Source organism: Panthera tigris, chromosome B3, assembly GCF_018350195.1.
Source record: "Panthera tigris isolate Pti1 chromosome B3, P.tigris_Pti1_mat1.1, whole genome shotgun sequence".
NCBI classification, from domain to species: Eukaryota; Metazoa; Chordata; class Mammalia; order Carnivora; family Felidae; genus Panthera; species Panthera tigris.
This window is the reverse complement of record NC_056665.1, coordinates 53,306,690-53,326,928: the sequence shown is the minus strand read 5'-3', so window position 1 is coordinate 53,326,928 and position 20,239 is coordinate 53,306,690. Positions and strand designations below refer to the sequence as shown.

The 20,239-nt window shown below is 35.6% G+C and overlaps 1 protein-coding gene across 3 annotated transcripts in view; it reads right to left on the bottom strand.

Annotated features, from left to right (window-relative positions):
- Window positions 1-20,239, bottom strand: part of TRPM7 (transient receptor potential cation channel subfamily M member 7) — a 121,971-nt gene that overhangs the window by 44,516 nt on the left and 57,216 nt on the right. For all 3 annotated transcript variants that reach the window (XM_042988877.1, XM_042988878.1, XM_042988879.1), the window contains exons 13-18: window positions 9,104-9,157; window positions 4,767-4,907; window positions 4,253-4,387; window positions 2,544-2,824; window positions 1,304-1,532; window positions 30-185 (exon numbers count right to left, since the gene is read on the bottom strand). In XM_042988877.1, the coding sequence (XP_042844811.1) occupies window positions 30-185; window positions 1,304-1,532; window positions 2,544-2,824; window positions 4,253-4,387; window positions 4,767-4,907; window positions 9,104-9,157 (996 nt within the window). The remainder of the gene's footprint in view (window positions 1-29; window positions 186-1,303; window positions 1,533-2,543; window positions 2,825-4,252; window positions 4,388-4,766; window positions 4,908-9,103; window positions 9,158-20,239) is intronic.

Sequence of the window (20,239 nt, the reverse complement as noted above, 5' to 3'; positions counted from 1 at the left end):
ATTTACTTAAAAACAGTTTTCCTCCTTACCATGGGAATCTCTTCTGCTATGTTCTGAAAGTTGTTTTCGCTATCTTCCATTGTCATTTGATGGGCATCTTGAGATTGTGGAATATGAGACATTTCTGCCTTTGTTTTATATTCTAGCATTAATATGGCAGGCGGAACTAAAATGCTTAATATGACCTAAAAATTTAGAAACATGTAAGTTTACATTTTAAAATTAATGACCTTCAAGAATAAAAAGCTATTAAATATCTTGATTATTAGTTAGCCAGTTTGCCCCTGTTAGCATAGGGGGGAAAAAAAACTCAAAAACATGACTTTTTACTTACATATTATATTTAAAGAGGCCCAGGTTGAATTATTTTAAGGAGTAACAAAACATGTCAGTATTATGATTATGATGATATAGAAAAGACTTAATAATTATTATAGAATAATTATTATAGATGTGTCCTTTTAAAAAAAACAGTTCATAATTTGTTCAGAAAACACATTTTTGTTTAAATAAAATTAAAGCCTTATGAAATTGCTATGTGCATAATTTTATCCTAAATCTCAATGCAAGTGTTCCATGTCATAACATGATTATTCAGCTTGTGCCTCTATAAACAAACAAGTTTATTTGTAAAATTTTATGTATTATTGCAAAAGCCTAAAACACAAAGAAATTATAATTGTGTATCAGGTTTTCTATTGGTTAATCTTTCACCATTATTTTTATTAGATGATCAGTATTTGTTACCCACTTACAATGGTTAAACTACTTGCCTGATTTCTGCCTTCTACATTTCTGTACCTTATTTAAGATATAAGATAACGAAAAGGAAAGTTTAAAGTAGTATCTCTCACTGTGACGAACCCAAAGTACCAGTCAACATTTTATCCAAATTCTTAACCATAAAAACTAGGTACATCCAATATACTTCAAGTAAATTAAAAGTAACAAATTATTAAGTTAGTAGACAGGTCCTGAACTTGAGAATTTGAAATTATCTTTTCATAAAGAAGCAACTTTTTTTCATGCCTGCTCAGGGCTATAAACACCAACACTTCCATTTGTTGCCCTCATGCCTCTGGCTCAGAGAGAGGCAATAATCATTATACGTTACACTTGAAAAGGATTCAGAGTGAAGAATAGGGAGGAAAAAAGAGGCCATTTCATGCCACTTGAGATAAAACGCCAACACTGCCACCTCCACCACCCTCACAAATCGGGGCATTTTACTATATATCTGGGCTAATTCCTCTGTTCTTTTTATCTAATCACACACTATATACCAAATTGTTTCTAAATATACCTTGTACCAGGAATTTTTCCTCATATTCAGCCTTCCCATCCACATATCAGATAACAACATTTGCGTACAGGTGTGGGCTACAAAGGGTCTAAGTCTTGAAGAAACTGCCAACTTGAGGCAGGTAGAGTTACTCCAGTTTTTCAGTTCATAAGTGAGCAATTTCATAGCCATGGTTTCATCTTGTCTGAAGGACTGTTCCAATAATTCAACTGCGAGTTGACCAAAATCACTATCAAAAGATAAAAACCAAAACATTCATACTACCAAACTGCAGTTTTAAACATTATTCTTAAATAATTTCGTAACATGTTCCCATTTTTAATAATTTCACACACACAATCAGGGAACTGTAAGGCATTAGAATCACAGCCCTATGTTTTCAGATATCTACTACTACGTGGATATCACAAAATATTAAAATATGTCATATTAAGAACAAGTCTGTAAAGGTAACTCTAGAGCACTTTCTCCTCATCTTGGAAATAAACCTGCAGCTTCACAGGAAACCCAAACTGACAATGTTCAGATGCTCTGTTCAAAAAGTCATATCTATATAGTATTTCAAACATAGAAAAGGGTTGATAGCCAGTAGAAAGACTAATGTGAACAGGGACTAACCTAATCATGAAAACACCTGAACCTTAGATAGTAAGTAATTCTAAGATCACTTCTTGTTATTTTCAGTACAACTCTGACTCTCTTCCAAAGACAGTCCATTTTGGCAGAGGGAGGTCCTATTTTCTATCATAAAGTTTATTACAAAGTATCTTTTCAGCTTAATATTCTATTATTCCTCTAAGTGTAAACTTCTGTGAACTGTTTTACTCTTCAATATATGTAGTTCCACCTCTGAAATGCCCTTCCAGTTGAATTCATTTCCTTAGAACACAGTTCAAACCTCACTTTCTTCCTTTCCTTACCACTTCAAATGAAACTTTTCCTAATCGAATTAATTGCTAGTATGTGCAATTAATAAGATGACTTATGGATTTCTTTCTTGCCAAAATATTTAACTCTTGAATTTAAACAATATAATAAACCTCTTTTTACATGCATAAGCAGCAATGTTTCCTTCTGAATTTAAAAAAAATATTTTAATTGTACCAATAAAATTATATATATATATATATATATACACACACACACACACATATATACCCACATAGTGCATGACACTATAACCTCCATTTAAATATGATCTTGATGTATTTTTTAAATGAAATGATAAAATCTAACTTACTTAGAATACTGTTTCAATTCTTCTGAAGTATCATCTACGAGATCACTCTGCTTTGCTTCATATGCCATTGAACGATAGATCTTACAGGCAACTAATGCTTTAGCCATTGATTCTTCACCATGCTGCCATAAAAAACGGGCCATGACCTGCCTCTTCATAAGGCAAGCCCAAATTAACAGTTCATTAAGTGGATAAGGAAAGCGCTTGGTTTCCGGATCATCAATGTCTACAATTTCATCTTTGGCTCTTTTTTTCTTTCCTTCTTCCACAGCTGTATCAATCTTCAAGGGAAAACAAATATCTAAGATTCATTATAATAAGGCCATATGACGTTAATCTCAGAATTTTATAAAATCTTCTTTGTACTGTTCAACTTCATACAACTGCACAAATCAAAATAGTATAAATTTTATATACTTGATTTTATTATAGCTCAAATTTTACCAAAATGTTATTTCAAAAAAAAAAAAGGTATTTGCATCAATAGACACTTTTCCAAAGAAGACATCCAGATGGCTAACATATATATAAAAAAAAAATGCTCAACATCACTCATCATCAGGGAAATATATATCAAAACCACACTGAGATATTACCTCACACCTGTCAGAATGGTTAAAATTAACAACTCAGGCAACAACAGATATTGGCGAGGATGCAGAGAAAGGGGTAAGCTTTTACACTGCTGGTGGGAATGCAAACTGGTGCAGCCACTCTTGAAAACAGTATGGAAGTTCCTCACAAAATTAAAAATAGAACTATCCTACCACCCGGCAATTGCAGAATGAGGTATTTATCTAAAGGATACAAAAATGCTGATCTGAAAGGGGCACATGTACCCCAATGTTTACAGCAACACTTTTGAGAATAGCCAAAAGTATGGAAAAAGTCCAAATGTCCATCAACTGATGAATGGATAAAGAAGACATGGTGTATATATATTCAATGGAATACTACTTAGCGATGAAAAAGAATGAAATCTTGCCATTTGCAATAATGTGGCTGGAACGAGTGTAATATGCTAAGCTAAATAAGTCAGTCAGAGAAAGGCATGTCATATGATTTCATTCATTGGTGGAATTTAAGATACAAAACAGATGAACATAAGGGAAGGGAAGCAAAAATAAGATAAAAACAGAGAGGGAGACAAACCATAAGAGACTCCTAAAATACAGAGAATAAACTGAGGGTTGCTGGCAGGATGTTGGGCGAGGGAAAGGGCTAAAGGGGCAAGGGGCATTAAGGAGGACACTGGATGGGATGAGCACTGGGTGTTATAAGTAAGTGATGAATCAACAAATTCTATTCCTGAATGAACAAATAATTAAAAAATGTCTTTGTAATAAAGTTTTCCAAAATTAAAGTGCCTAAATATTTCAATATCTGATAAAACATAATTTTAATGAAAGACAAGTTTGGATAAGACACATTGTCTTGCATGTTGTTAATCAAGTTAAAGTGGAATAAGAGGAGGCGGTTTAGCATTTATCAAAATATTTAAAAATTTTTATTATCACAGCTAAATACAAAAACTTAATAGAATTGTTAACTCATAATGAATATCTTTTTGTATATGGGAAAATAAATAATCAAAAATGTATCTACAAACGTAAGTTGATTCTTACTAAAACAAGCAATTTTTTATTTCATAAATACTAGTAAATTAGAAAGAACAAAATTCAGAAAGGGTAGTATTTATGCAAACATACCTTTGGTCGATAGGGTTGTGCTGTTTTAATGAAATGATTGTGTCTCATTTTTTCCTTTTTATCTGCCCTATTGCCAAAAGATTCATGACTCTTGCGCAACTGAGGAGTGCTGCTGGAGGTATTTCGGCCAGACCTCTGAAAATGAAAGCTTATTCGTTTTTACACACTTAAATATACTAATATGCTATGAAAATTCAATAATCAATCCAAATATATATATATATACACACACACACATATACGTATATGTGTATATACACACACACACATATAAATGTATAAATATATACATATACACATATATACATAAATGTGTGTATATGTATACAAAAATGATTTTAGATTTCGATTACAAAATATTTCTATGTATCTTAGTTGAAAAAAACCATTTTTAAGACGATGTTACTTCACTGTTCTTATATTTAGTAGTTTTAAACTTTTAAAGTGTATGAATTTTTAACTTACAAAGTGTATAAAGTACACATATAAACCACCCCCCCAAAATATTACATACCCGATTATTTCCACCAAGACTATTATAAATTAATCGAAAACGTTTCCTAGTGTAGGTGCATCTGTAAGTTCCTCCCATAAGATATTCAATAACGAGTCCTATATCAATTAGGGTGATCTTATATCCTGGAGGAAGATTTCCCTGGAAACAAAACATTAGTTTTAATTTTTTTTTTATGTTTATTATTTTTGAGAGAGAGAGAGCAAGCAGGGAAGGGACAGAGAGAGACAGAGACGCACAGAATCGGAGGCAGGCTCCAGGCTCTGAGCTGTCAGCAGGGAGCCCGATGCAGGGCTCGAACTCACAGACCACGAGATCATGACCTGAGCTGTAGTGGGCCACCCAAATGACTGAGCCACAAAAGCGCCCCAAAAACATTAGTTTTAAATAAACAAGATATTTCTCAATATTTCCATTCATGCCTATAAAGACACCTACTCTCCAAAATGACAAATGTTTACTTGTTACAGGAAGCTGGGGTTGGTTGCAGCTATCTTTGCAGGAGAAGGGAGTAACTTGGTCCTCCATTTCCTCTGTAAGAAGAGATAATTCTGAAGTTCTGAAGTCATAAGGTATGCTCAGGACAGAAGTATGGCTTGCAGCAGCAGATCCTTTATCTTTCCACTGCTCTAATACTTCACACATAGAGGCAAAGGAACTTCTAAGAGCCAAGTATTCCATTTTCACTGTGGCACATACCATAAATTGCATTTTCCTGCAAAAATAATGCTATAATTGCTACTTATGTTTCCAAATAAGCCCATAAGTACTTATAAGTATTTTTTAGCCAAAATTATATTGGCTATATTATAGGTTACACAAGTTTTTATAGCCTCATCTAAGATTTAAACTACCACTTGTAACACTGTTTAGAACTAAGACTTCATTTCCCTAGGATATCAATTTACAAATAAACTCCTGGAACAGGAGCCATTTGTGAGTTTGGAAACACTGCCTGTTCAGAATCAAATATTTGGTTAATCTCATTAAATAATCTTAAAAGGGCTTAATCATAAGATGATTTACATATATCAACTAATTCTGCCCTTCTACCATCACCATTCTTTCAATTTTCCTAATTATCACCTCATGAACTTAGTACTTTAAAAAATGTTTATACCGTGGGGCACCTGGGTGGCTCAGTCAGTTAAGTGTCCGACTTCGGCTCAAGTCATGATCTCACAGTTTGTGAGTTTGACCCCCACATCAGGCTCCGTGCTGACAGCTCAGAGCCTGGAGCCTGCTTTGGATTTTGTGTCTCCCTCTCTCTCTGCCCCTCCCCCACTCATTTTCTCTCTCTCTCTCTCTCTCTCTCTCTCTCAAAAATAAACATTAAAAAAATGTTTATACCTTTTATAATTTGGTTTCATCTGTGAAGTTTTAAATTTCTAGATACTTATATTCTTTAATCTCCGATTTAAAAATAAAAAGTATTTTCATCTTAGGTGCAAGATTTTTGTTTTTGTCTTGAGCAACCTCAAAATATACTTTATGAGCAAGGATGTCATATACGATATTTTTATTTTTATTTTTATTTGTGAAGAGAGAGCATGCAAGTGCATGAGGGAAGGGCAGAGAGAGAGAGAGAGAGAGAGAGAGAGAGAGAGAGAGAATCTAAAGTAGACTCCATGCCCAGCACAAGCCCAACAATGGGACTGATCTCACCACCTGAAATTATGACTTGAGCTGAAATCAAGAGTTGGATTTTTTTTTTTAATGTTTATTTATTTAGTTTTGAGAGAAACAGAGCATGCAAGTGGGAGAGGGGCTGAGAGAGAAAGAGAGAATCCCAAGCAGGCTCTACACTGTCACCACAGAGCCCAATGCAGGGCTCAAACTCACTAACCATGTGATCATGACCTGAGCCGAAATCAAGAGTGGTATGCTTAACCGACTGAACCACCTAGGCACCTCTGTCGAATTAAAAAAAATAAAACTAAAGGGGTGACCAGCTCAGGTCATGATTGCATGGGTTGTGGGATGGACCCTGAGTATTCTCTCTCCCTCTCTCTCTGCCCCTTTCCCACCTGCACTTTCTTTCTCTCAAAATAAATAAATAAACTCAAATTAATAAATAAAAAATTTGACAAGGGTGCCTGGGTAGCCAGCTCAGTTGGTTAAGTGTCTGACTCTTAATTTCAGCTCAGGTCATATCTCACAGTTCACAAGACTGAGCCCCCATAGGGCTCTATGCTGAACATGGAGCCTGCTTGGGATTCTCTCTCTCCCTCTCTCTCCTCCTGCTCTGCTCTCTCTCTCTCTCGAAATAAATAAACAAACATTAAAAAATTAAAAACATAAAAACTTCACAAATGCCATTAGGATATGGTCCCATTTAAATGGGAAATAAAGTTACAGGAAATAATGCGAGTTATCTAAAAAAACAATAAGCAGTTTCTCAAACTATACAAATACTACTTATAACACTCAAGTTATTAATTTGAATTGAAAATAGTCAATTACTGGCTTTAGGATTTTTCACTTACAGAAATAAAAAAATTTGGCTTATTTAGTATAGCCACCAAGGTAAAGGTAGTGTATACTAAATCTCCTATTTGTTTCTAGAATTAACAACTACAGTTCTTTCTGCTAACCCACGTAAGTAAATCATAACGCAAATGTGTTTTAGAAACTGCTGGACTGGCACCTGGGTAGCTCAGTTGGTTAAGCGTCCAACTTCAGCTCAGGTCATGATCTCTCAGCTCATGAGTTCGAGCCCCTCGTCCAGCTCTATGCTGACAGCTCAGAGCCTGGAACCTGCTTCGCATTCTGTGACTCTGAATCTGTCTCTCTCTGCCCCTCCCCAGCTCATGCTCTGTCTCTGTCTCTCAAATAAACATTAGAAACCCGTGGACTAAAGGTCTCTCCCATCACTCAAGCGTCTAGGAAGAAAAAAAAAAAAAAGCTTTAATTATTTAAACAACAAAACAAAAAAACAATGTGAAATGTCCAGAATAGGCAAATCCAGACATACAGAAAGTAGATTAACAGTTGCCAAGAGCAGGGGCAGAGGAGTAGAGAAAGTAGAGTAAGGAGTAGAGAAAGAAAACAGGAATGGAGAGGGACTGCTAATGGGTTAGTCTAAAATTAGACTGCAGGAGTGACTGGGTGGCTCAGTTGGTTAAGCAGCTGACTCCTGGTTTCAGCTCAGGTCATGATCTCACAGTTTGTGAGTTCGAGCCCCCACTGGTCTCTGTGCTGACAGCACAAAGTCTGCTTGTGATTCTCTCCCTCTCTCCCTACCCCTTCCCCACTTATGCTCGGGCTGCCTCTCTCAAAATAAATAAATAAACTTTTTAAAAATTAAAAAAAAATTTATAGTCACAGTAGCACAATATACTGAATATACTAAAATCCAATGAACACTCTGAATGAATTTTATGACATGCAAAAATTTTTAATAAAGTTATAAGGGAAAACACCTGGAAAAAATTGAATTAAAGAAAAAAATATTTTTAAGTATAATAAAGTCTAAGTTTTTCCCATGGGAAGCTAGTTTAGTATTAAATAAGTGACAAAACACAAAAAAATCAAAACAGAAAATGACATTTCTATTTTAATTTTTCAGTTATTTAATAGTACACTTACATATACTAACAAGTAAAAGTCTGAAGAATTCTAGAAAGCATTTTAGTTCAGAAACTACAAAAATATTTCAGTTAATTAAATGAATACCTTTTCACCTAGGAAAATAAAACTACTGGATACCAATATTTTAAATGACTATAAAATTTTTAATAGATGTCTAAAACTATTAATTCACAAAGAATCCCAATAGAAGAGAAGGGAAATATTAGTACATCAAGTTTAGTCCCCACAGAATGGCTTTAAACCACATGACAGTGCTATATATTCCACCATGACCAATACTGAATATGAAAAGAGAAACCATGCACACATGAACACAAACATTTCAGCACTTTTGGCAAACTCTGCCATGAAGATCATCATCCAGTGTTTCCCTCAATGTCTTTATTCAAAGTCCTCTAAGGCCCAGGAAACAAATTTCTTCTGAACACAGACAAAGAAGACACATTTTATCAATAATATTCCTTTATGGACCAATGAGCATTATGAAATTCATCACAGTCTATCTCAGATGACTAGAAGCTCACAAAACTTGGTCTGAATATAATTAACTTTCCTTTTTGTTGATTTCTGGTACACTATTCTCTTTACTTTTGTTACCACAAATGTAGCCCTTATTTTACCTTGTTCTAAAAAGTGTCACTTTATTGCTATTTTTGAGATGGACATTACTTAAATGTGTTTTAGGAACAGATAAAGTGTAACCAAATTTTTAAATTGCATTTTCAAAAACAAAAATAATCTCTTACCTGTTTGACATCCCGAACAAGATGAAAAAGCATTGGATTAGTTGGACCTTGTTTCTTTAAGGAGAAAAAATTAGAGCGAACTATTACTTTCTTCTAAAATAATTTAACAACTTCTCTTTTTGTTACTTACTGAACTTTATCAACCTTCTTGCCCAAATCATATTTTCAGTTAAATAAATTCTGTTCATAAAATGGAGCAAAGAAAAAGATATAATCATTTTGTATTGTCATATTTACCTTCATTAAGATGTGTAATTTATGTTGTTTTACTTATGCAGAACACAAATTTATAATCATGAAAACATTTAAGTGTCACAATTATATCTTTAATCTACATTTCTTTAATTGGTAATGGAGCTTTACACTCTTCTTATTAAAATGTACCTTGTTTCTGCCACTAAATCAAGTTGCATCAATACTTTAAATATTTTGGATAATAAACTTTAAAAATTTATATATGTCATCTTAATTTCCACCTAAGGAAGTTAAAACGGAATACTTACATCCATAAATAACTTATTATCTTACTTCCACTTACGTATACTATTAGACTAAACACAAATGTCATTTTTACAGTAATCTTATGTTGATGGTGTCCTGTATTTTGAAAAAAAACCCAGTGTGTATGTCCCCCATCAAGGCTGAGGTAAATGGACCAAAAATGTATCCTAAACTTTTTACAGTGGTCTGATCCATCTGAAACCTACTACAGTGAATTCTAGGCAGCATCACAAACAAGACACTTATTTTCAATATTTTAAATCTATTGTTTAAAAGAAATATCAAATCAAATTTTCCTCCCATCACTGTGTTATTAATTTTTAAGAGGTTATTATAGTAATCAACTCAATCTACTTGAACATTTTGACCACATATACTTGGTAATAGATTTTCAAATCTCAGTGGGTAAACCTCTTATTTCTTTACAAATACTTTCTCTTTTAATTATTTTTCAAATGTTTATTTATTTTGAGAGAGAGAGAGCATGAGTGAGGAAGGGGCAGAAAGAGGGGGGAAGGGAGAGAATCCCAAGCAAGCTCTGTGCTGTCAGGTTTGTGTAGCGCTCAAACCCACGAACTGTGAGATCATGACCTGAGCTGAATACATGGGTCAGACGCTTAACTGACTGAGCCAATTAGGTGCCCCCCAAAATATTTTCATTTCAAAATTCTGTATAATATCTAAAGATGACTGTAACTAATATTGTGTATATTGTGTATTTAGCCTTACTTTGCTCTTTCTTTTTACAATATATTTTAAATTTTATTTATTTAGAAAGAGAGAGACAACAGGGGAGGGGCAGAGAGAGAGGGAGAGAGAGAGAGAGAGAGAGAGAGGGAGAGAGGGGGAGAGGAAGAGGAAGAGAGAGAGAGGTAGAGAATGAATCCCAAACAGGCTCCGCACTGTTAGTGCAGAGCCTGATGCAGGGCTCGAACTCATAACCATGAGATCATGACCTGAGCCAAAGTCAGACACTGAACTGACTAAGCCACTCAGGTGCCCTCTTTTTACTATTTAATCTATCCACTCAGAACCTAAGTTTTCTCTGGCAATTCTTCCTTGTATGTTAATTTTTTAAAAATAAATACAAAGTATTTCATATTTTTAGGTATTAGCAAGTTTCATTATATTTTCTCTAACAGTATATAATCACATAGACATGCAATATTTAGAATTCTATTTTATCTTAATCCATTATATTATTTATTCATTATATTATTTTTCATTCATTATATTTATTCATTATATTTATTCATTATATTAATTTCATTAATTCATTATATTATTCATTATAATTCATTATATTAATTTCTTAGTATATTATTCATTATATTAATTTATTCATTATATTTTATTCATTATATTAATTCATTATTCATTCATTATATGTTTATTCATTATATTAATTTCTTAGTATAAAGGAAATATATTTTAATACAGCAGTTTTCAAAGTGTGTCCAGTTTCCCCTGATGGCCCCCAAGACTCTTTCAAAAGGTCCATGAGATCAAAAATATTTTCAGAATCATGTTAAGATATTTGCATTTTTTCATTTTCACTCTCTCTCAGTGGTTAGTGTTTTCCAGAGGCTTCTTGATGTATGATATCATAAGATTAAATTCAAAAGCAAATATAAAAATCCAGTTGTCTTCTATGAAGCCTGATACTAAAGAGAACTGTAAAACAGTATATGTATTCTATTCTCTTCACTTTTTTTTCTCGAAAAATATTTTTTGTGTTAACGTGACAGATTATTATTGTTACCTAAACACAAACTAATATTTTAAAAATTTCTTGGTTTTACATTCTGTAATATGGTAAGTATCGAGACACATAAACAAACCCTTTTAAGAACAGCTCTTTTGGGGCGCCTGGGTGGCTCAGTCAGTTAAGCGGCTGACTTCGGCTCGGGTCATAATCTCGCGGTCCGTGAGTTCGAGCCCCGCATCAGGCTCTGTGCTGACAGCTCAGAGCCTGGAGCCTGTTTCAGATTCTGTGTCTCCCTCTCTCTCTGACCCTCCCCCGTTCATGCTCTGTCTCTCTCTGTCTCAAAAATAAATAAAAACGTAAAAAAAAAAAAAATTAAAAAAAAAAAAAAAAAAGAACAGCTCTTTTAAGTCCCCAATAATTTTTATGTAATAGGACACTGATACCCCAAAAGTTTGAGAGCCACTACTTTATCATATTATATAATCCCTTAACGTTAAAAAAATTTTTATCAGTAACTGATGCTGAAAAGTTTATCTTAAAAATTTGAATTATACATTAAAAAAATTACTTGCCTTGCTAATGGGATCAATTTTTATTTTTATTGTTTTATATCTGGTTTATATTTCAAGGATAAACCTTACTTCAGCACAATGAATAATCCTTTTAATTTTTATATTTGTTCACTAGAAACAGAAGGTCATCAAAGTTCAATGTAACTGTGCTAGACATTATTAAAGATAAAAAATGGGGGAAAAATAAGGATATAATCCTTATTCAAAAAAAAATTTATAATCCACAGGGGAAGATACAATTGTCCTCAACTAACTACCTCAATGAGCTTCATGGAGGCAGCAGCATGGCATTTGAACTATGTTCTTAATAATGAATAAAATTCCAGTAAGTAGAGAGTAGCTGAGAGAAAAACACTGCAGTGTGTAAACAAGAACTGCTTTTTTGTTAAGTTTATGTTTTTGAGGAACAGTAGGAAGACAACGTAACAAACATTTATGGAAAGGTACGGGTGGGAATAAAAGGCCAAGTGAAAGAGCTATGACAAAATTTCAAAAGCTGGAGAGCTTTGAAAATCAAGCAAAGAGTTTGGGTATTATTTTATACACACTGGGAGCTATTAAAAGTTTTTTATTTAAATTTTACTTAAATGTTAGTTAGCATACCTTGCAGAATTGGTTTCAGGAGAATTCAGTGATTCATCACAAGTGCCCTCCTTAGTACCCATCACTCATCTAGCCCATCTCCCACCCACCTCCCTCTGTCAACCTATAGTTTGTTCTCTATCATTAAGAGTCTCTTGTGGTTTGTTCCCTCTCTTCTCTTCCCTTCCCCTTCCCTTTTATTCATGTTTTGTTTCTTAAATTCCACACATAAGTGAAATCATATGGTATTTGTCTTTCTCTGACTTATTTTGCTTAGCATAACACATTCTAGCTCCATCCACATCATTGCAAATGGCAAGACTTCATTCTTTTAGATGGCTGAGTAATATACCATTATATATATGTGTGTGTGTGTGTATATATATATATATATATACACACACACACACACACATACACACCACATCTTATCTATTCATCAGTTGATGAGCATTTGGGCTCTCTTCATAGTTTGGCTATTGTTGATAATGCTGCTGTAAACACTGGGAGGCATGTACCTCCTTTGAATCTGTAGTTTGTATCACTTGGGTAAATACCTAATAGTGCAATTGCTGGATTGTAGGGTAATTCTAGTTTTAGTTTCTTGCATCCTTGCCAACATCTGTTGTTTCCTGAGTGGTTAATTTTAGCCATTTTGACAGGTGTGAGGTGGTATCTCATCCTGGTTTTGATTTGCATTTCCCTGAAGATGAGTGATGTTGAGTATCTTTTCAGGTGTAGGTTGGCCATCTGGATGTCTTCTCTAGAAAAGTGTCTATTCATGTCTTCTGCCCATTTCTTCACTGGATTATTTGTTTTTCGTGTGTTGAGTTTGATAAGCTCTTTAAATATTTTGGATACTACCCTTTATCAGATATGTCATTTGCAAATATCTTCGCCCATTCCATAGGCTACCTTTTAGTTTTGTTGACGGTTTCCTTCACTGTGCAGAAGATTTTTATCTTGATGAAGTCCCAATAGTTCATGTGTGCTTTTGTTTCTTCTGCCTTCAGCAACATGTCTATTAAGAAGCTGCACCAGTCGAGGTCAAAGAGGTTGCTGCCTGTGTTCTCTTCTAGGATTTTGATAGGTTCCTGTCTCACTTTTAGGTCTTCCATCAATTTGAATTTATTTCTGTGTATGGTATAAGAAAGTGATCCAGTTTCATTTTTCTGCCTATCCCCATCCAGTTTTCCCAACACCATTTGTTGAAGAGACTCTTTTTTTTTCCATCGGATATTATTTTCTGCTTTGTTAAAGATGAGTTGACTATATGGTTGGGGAGTCCATCTGTGGGTTTTCTACCCTGTTCCGTTGATCTGTGTGTCTGTTTTTGTGCCAGTACCAAACTGTCCTGATGACTATAGTTTTTTGTTTTTTTGTTTTTGAGAAAAAGAGAGAGATGGCGCAAGTGAGCAAAGGGAAGAGAGAGACAGGGTGCCGGTGGGGTGGGGGTGGGGGCGGGAGCGGAGCTCATGTTTTTTTTATCTGAGGCAGGGCTTGTGCTCACCAGAAGCAAGGCTCAAGCTCACCCGATGTAGGACTCAAACTCACGAACCGTGAAATGATGACCTGAGCTAAAGTCAGATGCTTAATGCCTAAGCCACCCAGGAGCCCGCCTAAAGCTTTGTAATAAAGCTTGAAATCCGGAATCATGATTTGTTTTTTTCTTTTTCAGTATTGCTTTGGTTATTTGGGGTCTTTTGTGGCTCCTTACACGTTTTAGGATTGTTTGTTGTAGCTCTGTGAAAAATGCTGGTGGTATTTTGATGGGGATAGCATTGAATATGAAGACTGCTTTGGGTAGTATAGACATTTTAACAATATTTGTTTTCCAAACCATGAGCATGGAATGCTTTTCCATTTCTTTGTGTCCTCTTCAATTTCCTTCATAAGTGTTCTATAGTTTTCAGAGTATACATCTTTTACTTCCTTAGGTTTATACCTAAGTATCTTATTGTTTTGGGTACAATTGCAAATGGAATCAATTCCTTTATTTCTTTTCCTGCTGCTTTGTTATTGGTGTATAGAAATGCAACAGATTTCTGCCCATTGATTTTATATACTGCAACTATGCTGAATTCATGTGTTAGTTCTAGCAATTTTTTGCTAGAGCAACTAGCAAATTGCTAGAGCAATTTTTTGGTGGAGTCTTTGGGTTTTCTACATAGAGTATAACATCGTCTGCAAATAAATAGTGAAAGTTTGACTTCTTCCTTGCCAATATGGATGCCTTTTATTTTTGTTGTCTGATTGCTCAGACTACGATTTCCAGTACTATATTAAATAGTAATGATGAGAATGGACATCCCTCTCTTGTTCCAGACCAGAGAGGAAAACCTCTCAGTTTTCCCCACTTGACGGTATTAGCTGTGGGTCTTTTATATATAGCCTTTATGATAGTCCATCTATACCTACTTAGTTTTTAACAAGAATGGATGCTGTATTTTGTCAGATGATTTTTCTGCATCTATTGACAGGCTCATATGGCTCTTACCCTCTCTTTTATTAATGTGGGGTATCAGATTGATTGATTTGCAAACACTGAACTACCCCTGTAGCCCAGGAATAAATCCCACTTGATCACAGTGAGTAATTCTTTTCATGTACTGTTGGATTTGATTCGCTAGTACCTTTTTTTTTGTTTTTACAATTGCTAGTATCTTGTTGAGAATGTTTGCATCCATGTTCATCAGGGTATTGTTTGTAACTCTCCTTTTTAGTGGGGTCTTCATCTGATTTTTGAATGAAGGTAATGCTGGCTTCAATGAGTTTGGAAGTTTTCCTTCCATTTCTATTTTTAGAACAGTTTGAGAAAAATAGGTGTTAACTCTTCTTTAAATGTCTGGTAGAATTCCCCTGGGAAGTCATCTGGCCCAGGACTCATTTGTTGGGAGATTTTTGATTACTGATTCAATTTCTTTGCTGGCTATGGGTCTGTTCAAACTTTCTATTTCTTCCTGTTTCAGTTTTGGTAGTTTGTGAGTTTCTAGGAATTTGTCCACTTCTTCCAGATTGCCCAGTTTGTAGGCATATCATTTTCATAATATTCTCTTATAACTGTATTTCTGTGGTGCTGATTGTGATCTCTCCTCTTTCACTTGTGATTTTATCTATTTGGGTCCTTTATCTTTTCTTTTGGTAAGTCTGGCTAAGGGTTTATCAATTTTGTTAATTCTTTCAAAGAACCAGCTCTTGGTTTTGATTTTTTTGTGTGTTTGTTTCTATATCTTTTATTTCTGCTCTAATCTTCATTATTTCCCTTGTTCTGCTGCTGCTGGCTTTAGACTTTATTTGCTGTTCCTTTTCTAGCTCCTTTAGGCGTAGGTTAGGTTATGTATCTGGGGCCTTTCCTGTGTCTTGAGATAGGCCTGAATTGCACTATACTTCCCTTTTTGGACTGCATTTGCTACATCCCAAAGGTTTTGGACCATTGGGTTTTCATTTTCATTTGTTTTCATGTATTTTTTAAAATTTCTTCTTTAATTTCATTTTTTAGTAGGATATTCTTTAATGTCCATGTATCTGAAGGCTTTCCAAATTTTTTTGCGTGGTTTACTTCAAGTTTCATAGAGTTGTGACCTGAAAATATGCATGGTATTATCTCAATATTTTTGTACCTGATGAGAGCTGATTTGTGACCCAATACATGATCTGTTTTTGGAGAATATTCCATGTGCACTCAAAAAGAATGTGTATTCTATTGCTTTAAGATGAAATATTCTGGGGCGCCTGGGTGGCTCAGTAGGTTAAGCGTCCAACTTTGGCTCAGGTCATGATCTCGCGGTCCGTGAGTTCAAGCCCCGCGTCAGGCTCTGTGCCGACTGCTCAGAGCCTGGAGCGTGTTTCAGATTCTGTGTCTCCCTCTCTCTCTGACCCTCCCCCATTCATGCTCTCTGTCTCAAAAATAAATAAACGTTAAAAAAAATTAAAAAAAAGAAAAGATGAAATATTCTGAATGTATCTGGTAAGTCCATCTGGTCCAGTATCATTCAAAGCCATTGTTTCTTTGTTGATTTTCTGCTTAGATGACCTGTCCATTGTTGTATATGGGATGCTAAAGTCCCCAACTATCACTGTATTATTACCAATGAGTTTATTATTGATTTATATACTTCGGGTGGGTCCAAGTTGGGGCATAAATATTTATAACTGTTAGATCTTCTTAATGGATAGAACCCTTAATTATGATATAATGCCCTTCTTCATCTCTTTACAGTCTGTTTTAAAATGTAGTTTGTCTGATTTAATTATGAATACTGTGGCTTTCTTTTGACATCCATTAACATGATAGACAGTTCTCCATCCCCTCACTTTCAATCTGCAGGTGTCTTTAGGTCTAAAATGAGTCTCTTGTAGGCAGCATATAGATGTATCTTGTTTTTATCCATTCTGATACCCTACATCTTTTGATTCTCCAGAGAATTTAATCAGAGTGATTATTGAAAGATATGAATTTAGTATCATAGTGTTACCTGTAGAGTTGGTGTTTTTGGTGATGCTCTCTGGTCCTTTCTACTCTTTGTTGCTTTTAGTCTTTTTTCTCCCCTCTCCACTCAAAGAGTCCTCCCTTAAAATTTTCTATAGGGCGGGTTTAGTGGTCATAAACTCCTTTAGTTTTTGTCTGGGAGACTCTTTATCTCTCCTTCTATTCTGAATGACAGCCTTGCTGGATACAGTATTCTTGGCTGTGTATTTTTCCGATTCAGCACGTTGAAAATAAAAATACATTGTCACTCCTTTCTGGCCTAAGTTTTGTGGACAGATATGCTGTGAACGTGATTTGTCTTCCCTTATAGGTTAAGGACTTTTTCCCCCATGCTGCTTTCAGGTTTCTTTCCTTGTGTGTGTATTTTGAGAATTTGATTATGGTAAGTCTTGGCAATGGCTGGCTTTTGTTGAATTTAATGGGAGTTCTCTATGCTTCTTGGATTTTGATGTCTGTGTCCTTCCCCAGATTAGGGTAAGTTTTCAGCTACAATTTGCTACACAAACTTTCTGCCCCTTTTTCTCTCTCTTCATGTTCTGGGACTCCTATGATACAAATGTTATTACATTTAGTAAATTGCTGAGGTCCCTAAGTCTGCCTTCATGATCCCTGACCTTTGTTTCCCTCTTCTTTACAGCTTCATTATTTTCCACAATTTTATCTTCTGTATCACTAATTCCCCCTCTGCCTTGCCCATCCTCATTTTTATGGCCTCTATTTGGATCTGCATCTTGGTTATAGCAGTTTTTAAAACATGTATTTATTTTGAGAGAGAAAAAGAGCATGTGAGCAAGCAGGGAAGGGGCAGAGAGAGGGAGATAGAGAATCCCAAGCAGGCTCCATGCTGTAAGCACAGCCTGACATGGGGCTCAACCCTACAATCCACAAGATCATGACTTGAGCTGAAATCAGGAGTCATATGCTTAACTGACTGAGCCACCCAGGCACCTTGTTGCTATAGCATTTTTAATTTCATTCCGTGTAGATTTCGGGTCTTTTATCTCTGCAGAAATGGATTCTCTAGTGTCTTCTATGCTTTTATTCCCCAAGCCCAGCTAATATCCTTATAATCATTTAAAAAAAATTTTAATGTTTATTTATGAGAAAGAGAGACAGAGCGCGAGGTGGGGAGGGGCAGAGGCAGAGAGAGAGAGAGAGAGAGAGAGAGAGAGAGACACAGAATCCAAAGCAGGCTCCAGGCTCTGAGCTGTCAGCACAAGAGCCCGATGCGGGGCTCGAACTCAGGACCGCAAGATCATGACCTGAGCTGAAGTTGGACGCTTAACCAACTGAGCCAACCAGGCACCCCTAAATTCTAGTTCAGACATCTTACTGCATTGATTAAATCCTTGGCTGTCATATCTTCCTGTTCTTTCTTTTGAGGTGAATTCCTCTATCTTGTCATTTTTGATGACAAAAAACAGTAATAACAGAATCAAATAAAAATTTAAAAAGTAAAAAAAAAAAAATCACATAATGGAAGCTAGATCCTAGGTGTGTTTTGGTCTGCTTGTTAAAAGAAGCTTGGAAGACAAAAGAGAAGAGAGAAAAAAATATATAATAAAAAAAAACGATAAAAAGGCCGCCTAGGGTGCTCAATCAGTTGAGAGTCCAACTTATTTCAGGTATGGCTGTGTTTCAAAACCCCACATTTTAGAGACCCCTATGGCTCAAAGCCATCCTCTGGGAAACGGTCTTGCTGTGCTATGTCTGGGGCCGGCTTGTCCCGGAAAATGGTTGCACCACGGTGCACTGGCACCAGCTCGAGTTTATGATAAATAACAATACACAGCTGGTACCAGGGTTTACTGCCCTCAGCCACATCTCTGTTCCTATACAGGTGACTGAGGTGGCTTGAAGGTGACCACTGGGTGTTTTGCTTGTGGAGAGGCCATATCACCTCTACCAAACACACTCCAAGCAGGGGAACCGCTTCTCCCCATGCGACCTAGGGGATCCTCAGACTGGACAGCCTGCTCCCAGGTCTCCACCCTGCTTCCTCACTGAAGTAGCACCAGGGGCTGACCTCTGAAACTTCAGACTGTGCTCCGCTGTTTATAAAAGACTGGCAGTAATGAAACCCTCTCCTTTTTCCCCCATTAGTGGTTTCAGGGAGTAGTTTTTTCTTGTGTAGTCCTCTGTGCATGTTTTCACTCCTTCTCTTTAGACGCTTTTATAGCGAGTGCTTTCTTCCACAAACCCAATGCACTGCTCTCTCTCCCTCTGTCTTTCTCCTGCCTGGGAAAACAGCTCCCTCCCATGTGAAGCACCACGGCTCTTCTATCCCCCAATTCACCTCTCCACACCATGTACCTGCCGTGTTCTCTCCCTCAAATTATTCAGATTGTTCTGTTACCCTCAGATCAATTTTCTAGATATTCAAATGGTTTGATGTCGATCTAGCTGTGTTCGAGGGACAAGACAAGCCCAGGGTCTCCTTACTACTCTGCCATTTTAAACCCCCACCCCCACCCCCACCCCCACGGATCTATCAAAAATTTTTAAATTGAAGAAAGACATGGTAAAATATAGGATTATAAGAATAATTAGTTTAAAGAACTAATTTGAAGAAAGGATAAGAAGATTAGACTACTGAAGTAGTATGACTGCTATAAAGACAAGGTACAAAGACATTAGGAATGAAAAGGAGATAAATAAGTAGAAACTGATGAATGGACAGACAGCTTTGCAGAGAAGTCAGATTTAGAAAGCTAGGATTTGGTAATAGTGCACTTCAAAGTATAGCTCAATTAAAGCTGGCAACATGGAAAACCAATAAGATGGCAGTATTTACTCTCTCCAATGCTAGACATGTGAAATTTCAAAATGAATGATTTCAAAAGGCTTTGTAAGGGGGATAGTTTTCAGGAGCTCTTTAGAAAATAATGAAAAATGGTATGTAACCTAAAAGGGGGACACCACAAGGTCAAAATCATGAAAAACAAAAAGGATAAACAAAAAAACAATGTGTAATTTCTCTATTACAAAAAGGCATCAATAAAAATTTAGTGTAACAAATGACGACCAAGAAAAAAGAAAAAGAAGGAAATACAATTATTCTGTAATTAAGAAGCTGATCCTAGAGTTTTAAAAAGGGGCGAGGATAAGGAAAAGACAGGCTTATTAACACTTTACCTTTTCCCTATGTTGCCATGATGACAGGGAAAATCTCCAGAAACAAGGAAATGGTTTCAGATTGTCATATAGCACACTAAGACTTACAGGACACTAAGACTGGCTGCAATTTTTTCAAGTAATCAAGCAAATCATTAAAGGTTTTAGCA